This window comes from Esox lucius, chromosome 16, assembly GCF_011004845.1.
Source record: "Esox lucius isolate fEsoLuc1 chromosome 16, fEsoLuc1.pri, whole genome shotgun sequence".
In the NCBI taxonomy this organism is placed as follows: domain Eukaryota; kingdom Metazoa; phylum Chordata; class Actinopteri; order Esociformes; family Esocidae; genus Esox; species Esox lucius.
In genome coordinates, this window is record NC_047584.1 from 26,364,044 (window position 1) to 26,374,412 (window position 10,369).

At 43.2% G+C, this 10,369-nt stretch overlaps 1 protein-coding gene across 1 annotated transcript; it reads right to left on the reverse strand.

The window, feature by feature from the left end:
• Nucleotides 1-4,683: 4,683 nt before the first annotated feature.
• On the reverse strand, nt 4,684-10,089 carry LOC105030598 (atypical chemokine receptor 3). Its single transcript, XM_010904554.5, has 2 exons — nt 9,923-10,089; nt 4,684-6,455 (listed from the first exon to the last, which is right to left on the reverse strand). The coding sequence occupies exon 2, from the start codon at nt 6,417-6,419 to the stop codon at nt 5,280-5,282; it is 1,140 nt and encodes a 379-aa protein (XP_010902856.2). The 5' UTR covers nt 6,420-6,455; nt 9,923-10,089; the 3' UTR covers nt 4,684-5,279.
• Between the last annotated feature and the right edge of the window lie 280 nt (nt 10,090-10,369).

Genomic DNA, 10,369 nt, shown 5'->3' on the forward strand with positions numbered 1-10,369 from the left:
GGAGACTTGTCGCCATTGAAGGAATCGTGCTCTGCATCACAGAATTTTGGTATTCTGCCAGTAAACTAAATTTGAAACGCACCTGGGTCATGCAGGAAAACAATACCCCAGTGTTTACTATGGAATGGCTGAAACCTGACCAGACTAAACTTAAACTGAATTGAGATGGTGTGACAGGACCTGAAACAAAGCAGTTCACACTCGAAAACCTACCCAAAGTATCGGAGCAATTCTAAACGGAAGACTGAGACAAAGTTTAATGGCAGAGACTGATAGAAAACTACAGAAAGCGTTTTGGTCAGTTACTGCGCAAAAACAGTGACTGAGTGATATTTGATAGACATTTAGGGTATACGTTTAGGGTATACGTTTAGGGTATACGTTAGGGTATTTATTCACTTGGAATTCTTCATTTAATAAAGTAAAGAATATCAGAAAAAGGAAAGCCCTGTAAATATCTTCAAATGCTTTCCCCTGACTCAGCAATGAGTAAAAGCAGGCTCCAGGAAACATGTAATTAAAACAAAATATGAACTGTAAATGTATAATCATGATTGCTGATGTTTGCTCTACCTCACAAGAGATGGTCTTTGAACTCTGTCTCTCTGCAGAACATCTGTCCAACATCTGCGTCATCAACTCCCCTACAGGCGTCCTGGGGTGCTAAACTATCTCTGTCCTTAAGCCAAATATTCTCTTTGTTCTGACCTCTCAAATTCACACAACAATCCCCTAACAGCATGCACAGCTGCTCTCTTCAAAAGCTTTCAGAATATCTGGATCTTTTTTAGATTCAGAGATTTTCACCTTCATGCACTCTCCTGTGACCTACAGAGTGCGTGTAAGCATGTGTGTACTATGACCACATAATGTGTACCTCTCTAAATTCCAGCTAATTTCCCTCAACCTCTCCTCTTTCGACACCTCTCATGTCCAGTGATCAATCACACACTTTCTCTAGTGTGCAGAGTATGTCCAGAGCATTCACCATGAAACCTACAGCTCCACAGCAACATAAAGCACCCCCTTATCTGGCCCATTATCTGTCCATATTAACCACCCCCCACCCCAAGACCTTCTGTAATACATACTCACTGACTCACAAGTCAAACAGCAGATGATTTCAACATACACAAACCACACGCTGTGCTTCTGCTGGACTTGGCCTCTATGCTGTGCTTAATGTACATTGACTACGATGAGTATCCTTCCTTTCTGTGGTTCAGCCATTCCCACAGAGGGTTAATGCATGTGCTCGTAATGGCGAGAACACTGAGCTACTGATAAGAGAGGGTGCTGTCTCTAAAGTCAACAGCTCAGATGGAACATTTGACAGTTTGCCCATTGAGACATCATGTGTGTGGTTATGCATTGGCTGGACGACTGGGTCTGGAATATTACTCGGTTTTGCTCATCCTATGCAAGCACTAAGCCCTGAGCATATCAAACTGTTCACAAACTGTCTGATAAATCATAAAAAGGAAGTCATAACTGGCAAATCATAAAAAGGAAGCAAAAACACTTCACGCCATAGTGCTAGCCAAGGAAAACATGATCTTCACTCACAGTCGAGAAGCAGCAGGAGAATACGTGTTTCTGTGTGTTACTGAACTTCAACCCAATCAGCGTGTTTCCGGACCTGCCTGAAGATTCAGAACCCCTGAGAAGTGTATTTTTTGTCAGAACACTTGTAGTGGAGCCTCTTGTGTCCTGTACTAATATTGATGTACTTTTTAAAACCAGATGTAAGATTTTAGAATGCATAGATATATGAATATGAATAGAACAGGTTTACCAATTGCGAGGGTTAGAGGTTCCAAGTCAGTTCTATGCATTCTTAATTCTATGATCTAGACTCCAGAGGGACAGTGAATGTGTTGACTGTCATCATAATTTCTCAGCCTGATAAGAATGTCATGACATTTTATATGGTGCAGAGAACTGTGTCCATGTTATACAGAATTAAGTATGTGTGGCCTGGGTAAATAAATCCATATGTGAGCACACATCTGGATAAATTATCCTGTCAATTAACAGGAGGAATTACTCGTAGTTTCCTCCTGAATAAAAAATTGGTCTGCATTGTTGCTACGTGCCCTACATTTCATGCTGTATTATGCAGCTGTGCTTTACAACTGAACTGTGACTGCTCGGATACTGTTTATAATTCACAAAAAGCTGACTTGGCCAATAAAGTTAGTTAAATATGTGTCTGGTTGAATATGGCTGTTAATGTTCGCCAATCACAGCTGCTGCACTATGCGGCGATCAGTGACACAGAAGACACTACAGCAGTGAAAATAAATTACACAACTACAGCGGTAACTTTTAACAACAAGCCGGCATTAAAGTCAGAATACAAAGAAAAATTACTTCACACAGGACTTATTTTTGGTATTTAATGAAGCAACAAAATCCCAATAACACAGCAGAACATACTGTATCAACAGAATCATAGATGAAGAAATGTTTTTTCTTTCTTTGATTGGATTCCTTATAAAGCAACAAGATATATATGTGTATCAACAGGATATATACGTGTATCAACAAGATATATACATGAATCAACAGGATATATACGTGTATCAACAAGATATATACATGAATCAACAGGATATATACGTGTATCAACAAGATATATACATGAATCAACAGGATATATACGTGTATCAACAAGATATATACATGAATCAACAGGATATATACGTGTATCAACAGGATATATACATGAATCAACAGGATATATACATGAATCAACAGGATATATACGTGTATCAACAGGATATATACGTGTATCAACAGGATATATACCTGTATCAACAGGATATATACGTGTATCAACAGGATATATACGTGTATCAACAGGATATATACATGTATCAACAGGATATATACATGTATCAACAGGATATATACATGAATCAACAGGATATATACGTGTATCAACAGGATATATACATGTATCAACAGGATATATACATGAATCAACAGGATATATACGTGTATCAACAGGATATATACATGAATCAACAGGATATATACGTGTATCAACAGGATATATACATGAATCAACAGGATATATACGTGTATCAACAGGATATATACGTGTATCAACAGGATATATACATGAATCAACAGGATATATACATGTATCAACAGGATATATACGTGTATCAACAGGATATATACGTGTATCAACAAGATATATACATGAATCAACAGGATATATACATGAATCAACAGGATATATACATGAATCAACAGGATATATATGTGTATCAACAGGATATATATGTGTATCAACAGGATATATACGTGAATCAACAGGATATATACGTGTATCAACAGGATATATACGTGTATCAACAGGATATATATGTGTATCAACAGGATATATACATGAATCAACAGGATATATACATGAATCAACAGGATATATACATGAATCAACAGGATATATACGTGTATCAACAGGATATATACATGAATCCACAGGATATATACATGAATCAACAGGATATATACGTGTATCAACAGGATATATACGTGTATCAAATCCAATGACATGATGCATCCGCAGCAACAAATCAAACAAAATGTCCAGACAGACAGAAATATAATTTTACACAGTAACATATTTATGCTGTATCCAACATCTTTTGACCTGGAACTCTGTGAGTCACCCTGGTCAAACTGTGACCCACAACACGTAGGCAGACGCAGACACACACACACACACACACACCCACCCACACACTGGATCTACTATAAGACATTCCAAATACAGAACAGTTCCTCTTCTTCACACTGGATCTATAATAAGACATTCCAAATACAGAACAGTTCCTCTTCTTCACATTGACGGTGGTCCGTATTTCCACCACTGAGGCTGTCTGTACACTGACGTAATAAAGCTCTGGTTCCTGGTCGTAAAGCTCTCACTTTCTGTGATGTTTTCTGTTATCTCAGGCACTGGCCCTGACGCCGATAGCTCTAATGCTAATAGCGGCCGAAATAACGGAAGGATGAGGAGGATACAACTGTTCACACTGGAACATTCCGATCTTATTCACACCATTTGGTCTTCTGCCCTGCATAGGACGTGATGTAAAAAAGACCAATGAGTAGAGGGGGGAGATCAGAACTGGGCAGCGTGTGTAAAGAAAGGAAAACGTGGAATGGAACGTGGTTCAGTTGGACTGAAATGGAGATGAAACTGACCCCAACCGTGTTAAGCGTCAATACTCACAGTTGGCTGCCGAATGATCCTTGCTGACCATTTCTGGACCTCGGAGATGGAGGACAAGGAGGAATGTGAGCTAGATAAAGCTAAGTAAAATGACACTGAACTAGACAGCACATTTGGAATAACAGAGTCAGTGATCACTATATGAACACATTACTGACACAGACTCCTGAATTCAAAACATAAAAGCTTGGATTAACTAATCAGCACAGACTTCATTTGGTAAGTTGAAGCATACTATAAATATTGTATACTATGTACAAAAATACAATGTTTAATAATAAAAAAAACATCTAACAATAAAATATCTATTACAATGCCCTTCTAATTATTTACAAAGTGGAATTTGAGGTCCACATACCATGCTCAAACATACACACAAACACGCATGCACAAACACATGCACAAACACACACACACAAACGCAAAAACACACATGCACAAACACACAAACACAAACGCAAAAGCACACATGCACAAACACACACACCTCTAGCAGTTTTTTAAACAATATACCATAGGTCATGTCTACAGTACAATCACAGCCAATGGCCTCCCCAGAAACAGGGAGACTGGGATTAGTTAGGCTTGGGAATCTAAGGGCCAGTCTCCATGACTACAATGCAGTGTTCTAAACTACTTCAGAATCAATTTTAAACAGTCAGCCACTCCTCCACTACATCTCTCCGTTTAAGTGCTTTCCAGACAGTTGGTAGGAGTTAATGAGTCCCTCACACCATCCTTGCGAGGGATTCAATGCAGCAGAAGAAGGACCAAGGTAACTTGTATTAGGGGAATTTTGCAGTGTGCATTTCCATTTTAGTCATACAGCAGAGTTTGCTACCAACAGGGCAGACAGACCTGTGGCAGAGGACAATAATTCAAACAGCCTTGGGCCAGGTAAATGTTATGTTGTGAGTATTAAGACACATCATCTAGCCCAGGAGTTATTTGGGTCAGGTGGATGGACTCCCTATGTTCTAGAGTTCAATGGTGTGTTCCGAAGTCCTGTGGTGTGCTCTAGAGGTCTGTCTCAGATCTTTGGGGGGTTGTCCACAGCAACGGCAGAGTACTCTGTCTCGGAGTGATGGGTCTGCTCTATGAGCCGGGCCAGGCCTGTGCGTGTGGAGTACTTAAAGATGAAGGCCTTCATCAGGTCGTAGCGGTAGTTCCTGTTGATGAAGTTGTAGAGGATGGGGTTGAAACAGCAGTGAAGGAGCGACAGGCACTGTGTCAGGTGCAGGGCCACATAGACGGCATTCTCCAGCCCACAGCTCAGAGGCACCAGGCCAAGCAGGGACAGGGCGTCGGCCAGGAGCACACCGTGGTAGGGCACCCAGCAGCCCAGGAACACCACGATGTAAGCCAGGATCACCCTGCGGCTTACGCGACGCTCCTGCTCCACAGCCAAGGTGGCAGGCGAGGAGGAGGAGGAGAGGGCTCTGGCCAGAAGGGCGTAGGCCAGAGCGATGACGGGGAAGGGGAGGGCGAAGCCGAGCAGGATGAAGCTCAGCTGGATGCCCACCATCCACTCCCGGGCCTGCTCCTCCGGGTACACCGGCCGGCACAGGACCACGTCGCCGTGGGATGACTTCACCGCCCTCAGGAAGTACGTGTCCGGCAGGGAAGCCACGAGGGCCAGAAGCCACACCCCCGCGCACACAGCGCGGCGAGTCCGCCTCCGGCGTCGGCCCCCCTCCTCGCCGTCCGAGGGCCACGTCACGCTCAAGTACCGGTCGACGCTCATGCACGCCAGGAAGAAGATGGAGCCGAACAGATTGACGGAGAAGAGCAGGTGGGTGACCTTGCACGCCGTCTCGCCGAAGGGCCAGTGGCCTTGCTGCGCCAGGGAGCTGACCCACACGGGCAGCGTGGCACACACACACAGGTCCGCCGCAGCCAGTTGGGCGATGTAGAGGTGGGTCTCTGGGTGGGCGGCCGAGCCGGCCGAGGTTCCCTGGGCGCGGATGTTGACCCAGAGGACCAGGCCATTGGCGGCCAAACCGACCACGAAGATGAAGACGTAGAGGACGCACGTGGTGTAGAGCAGGGCGCTGCGGTCGAACGTCGCGGAGCAGCCGCCCATCGCCACGCGGGTGCCGTTTTCCAGGAGGCCTGTGAAGTTCAGGTCATCCCACACGTCGAACAGCTCATCCACATCGAAGCTGCTCATACTTCTGCCGTCACAGACACCTCAGTCACCTAGAATCTGTGGAGACAAGAAACATCAGGCCCGATCTTACTCTCCCTGACACCAAACATAGACACTCATGTGTATCAATCCTTCTGTTCACCAGACAAGTACTTGTGTGACATTTCGAAGTGCATTTTTGGAATAGAGTATGTACAGTACTGAGTCTTGCCCGGGGTTTTCTGGTATTTTCATTAAGAAAACCTCAACGCATCAGTCCAGAATTCATTCGGTTTCTGGGGCAGAGTGAGATCATTAAAGCAATCAGCTTCTGCATACAGTCCGGCATTATGTTATAACCTCCAAATGAAAATGAACCCAAAGAAATGTACGTAGCTTGTTGTCATACCCCACCACATCCAAAATAATCTAAATGTAGTAACTTTTAAAAGGCTTTTTTATTGTGTACAGAAACGCACTGTTGTTTTGGGATGATTGAGGAATTCCTGGAAACTCTGTATCTTTTGATGTCCAGTCTGATGTCAGCACTAGTTAGGTTTACATAGGTACATCCCAATTAACTTTGAGGAAATGGGATCCAGAACCCAAACATTGTGTATTTCCGGAAAGTTCCAACCTTCAGCATTAGTCAAAATAGGAAACGTGATACCAATTTTAAGGAATGTTTTACAAAATTACAATACATAAGCAATCAGACAGGAGTGGGAGTGGTATATGGCCAATATACCACAAATGTCCCAGTGTTCTCAGGCCCAACACAAAGCAGATCGCCTTGATGCACCCCTTATCGGTGGAATATCAGCCATACAACACAAGACCCAGAGGTACTTTACTGCTAAAGCATTATGCACTGCTTACTGACGTAATTAAAACAGTATTACTAAGTAACAGTTCACTTCAGTTTATTACATTTTACTACCAAATACTATTGGGTTTAACTGCAAGGGCTATATTACCTTTGAGAGAACAGTGGTCACATCCAGAGGATCGAAGGGACGATTTTTCACAACCACACCTACCTCATCTAAAACAATCTGGATAGTTCAAAGTGAACACACACGCAATGGGACTACATATAATGCTTTATGTACACACGTGTACACACACGCAAAACACACAATTGTCACTGTTTTATGGTTGCCAGGGTCACACACCACAGCCTCTGACCTCCTAGTATATCTGATTGTGATTGTTCCCTTGTGTTCTGACACCATGGCTCTCTTTCTCATCGCTGGTGGGAGGCCAGGGGTAGAAGGTGAAAGGTCAGGTCCTAATCATGGAGGAACCATGGGTAATTTAACCCTCCCGCTCCTCCCGTCTAACACTGTCCGTGATGTGGGAAGACATCAGAGCAGCGTTTTTGCGTGGGATTTCGACCACTTTAGGCATGGCCCAGTTACGGTCAAAGACAGGTCGCGACCGCCTGGGCGACACGGCAGGTTCCAAGGCCCTGAAACGTGACCGCTAAGAGCAGCTGTGCAAGCGAGCTGTGTGACCGCGGAATACCACGTCGCCCACGTCCAACTGTCTGCCATTCCGTGTTGGCTATTGTGAAGGGACATCTTATCTAACAGTAAGGCAGGAATGCATTCAAACCACTGAATCAATGTTGACGACAGCAGTGTCAAATTTACAAAATACCTCCAGAGCCCAGACACTTCTTACTCCGAAAAGTGGAAGAATGCCTGGCAGAGGGCCCAGCCCTGAGAGCAGATTTTAAATCACTTGATTGACCACTGGAAACAGAACTAGACCAGGGGTATTCAACTCTGGACCTCAAAGCCAGTTCCACTCCATTTCTTTCCCTGCAACCACCTAATCTGTGACTTATTTAGATCTGGGACACCCAGTGGGTGGCATTAATAATGAGGTAGCACAGAAGACCAGCAGGCTCCGGCCTTCGTAGGTTAAGAGTTTAATACCCCTGATCTAGGCCTAAAGCATTAATACAGTGATGCAGGTTTAATTAAATTGACTGATTAAGACTGATTTAGTGGGCGTGTCTGGGTATCTGGCCAATTGGTAAACAACTTGTGTTGTGGCTGTCTCTGACAACAGCCGATTCTATCAGCAAGTATGTCCCAAATTAATGGATCACCCTTTTCATAGCTGTTTGGTGGTCTTGACATCCGGCGCACAACATCTGGCCCTCTACTACCGTAATTCTCTCTCACACATGGATTTTGTATTCTAATGCAGACTTGAGAGTGTCCCTGTAATTCTCCATTATATGCTAAACAGAAACACCAGAGGTGCCAACTCTCCTCGTCTCTCTGATCCTTTATCCCCTTTACACTCAGCCCATCTGATAACACACACACACACACACAGAGACATAAACAGAACACAGCACTGATAAGCGCACCCTCCCTCTCTCATCTGCACATACAAACTATATTTGAAAGAAACTAGGGATTACTCAGATCACAAACCAGTAGTTTCAATACACACTAAATACACAGTAAGGTCGAACTGGTTACAAAATAGACCGACTAACATTAAATATGAGCATTTGATCACATCTGGCTACACTGTGAGTCCGACTGCATGTTATGTTTGAACCCTGTTATTTCTGTTATTATCTGGTCGCATAATTAGCCATGCAGCATGCAATTACAATACACTTCAAATAAGGGCAAGTGAAATATGTTTTCATACTTTAATCTACGAACAAAAAAACTTTTACTAAAATATATACTTACGGGTGGTTTAAGATTTTGTGATGCAACAGAAAACATTCAAAGCACAGGGTTCAGGGGAGTCCAGAAACACCCAATAAGCTGATAACCCCAGCGATATTATTGGGTCAAGAGAAGACTTATATTAGGTGTAAAAATGCTTTCGTTTTTGTCAAGAATTCACTCTATGGGGAACCTCTTCAACGCGTTGCACTAGGTTACGCCTTAAACATTAAATAAGCAATGTATACTTCCCAAAAAAATTCTGTTGTAAAACTTCATTTGTCACGTTATAAAACCGATTTAGTTTTCATTTGTATCTTGCACTACGGAGCAAGAGCATGAAATAATGAAGCCCGAAGGTAGCCTAAGAGTCAATTATATGGGTTTATAAGCGTCATGAACCTCAGTACACATTCAATTCAGTCCCTTTGTTAGTCAGGTTTAAATCCACCATGAAAGCAAACCATATACGTCTACCTTATCAGATTCCAGGGGACTCTGTGTAGTAACCTAGCGGCGCTTATTGAAAGGGCACTGCTAATCCACGCTCCCCGCTGTGATAGACGATGGCCCTTTCTATGGATGGAAAGACTCGAAGACTTCCGAAGCCAGTGGTCAGACTGGAATATTGTATTAAGCCTGAGCCAAAACTCCGATGCAACAGGGCACCGTTTCCTTTACAAACGTACTTTTTGGACGTTTGGTTTGACAAATAAAATAAAATGTTGTGTGTCGTTTGTTTACGAAACATAACTCTTAACCGGCCGTCAGTCATCTGTTCTGAGGAGAGATAATATCAATCGTTAAAGCCAAAGCAACCTTTAAGAATATAAAATGCCTTACTTGTTGTTTAGAAAAATGCCCTTCACGAGAGGCGAATTAATGTCCTGTTTAGTTTTTTCTTCTGGAATGGATAGTTGGTGCCTGTACGCTCTTCGCTATCTGGCTTGGACTGAGTGTGCGAGTGTCCCGTCTCTATCCTCCCATCGATAGTTATCCCGGCGTCGTACCTCCCACTACACATGTTAAATACTACGTATGGTGATACGCCTCTCCAGGCAGGTCCCTAACACAATCATTGAAGTTTCTGCCAAGAGGAAAGGCAGCGGATTTCCTCTTCATCCCAAAAACAATTGCCCAAAAAAGAAACACGTTTGGACATCGCACACAGTTTGAGGTTGTGTGCAGAGACCAAAGCGAGATTTAGGCTATATACGATATGTCTGTCATAACAATCAATACATATTCTGCGCCTTTTCTTCATTTTATTAGTAGCAACCTGGCTAGTTG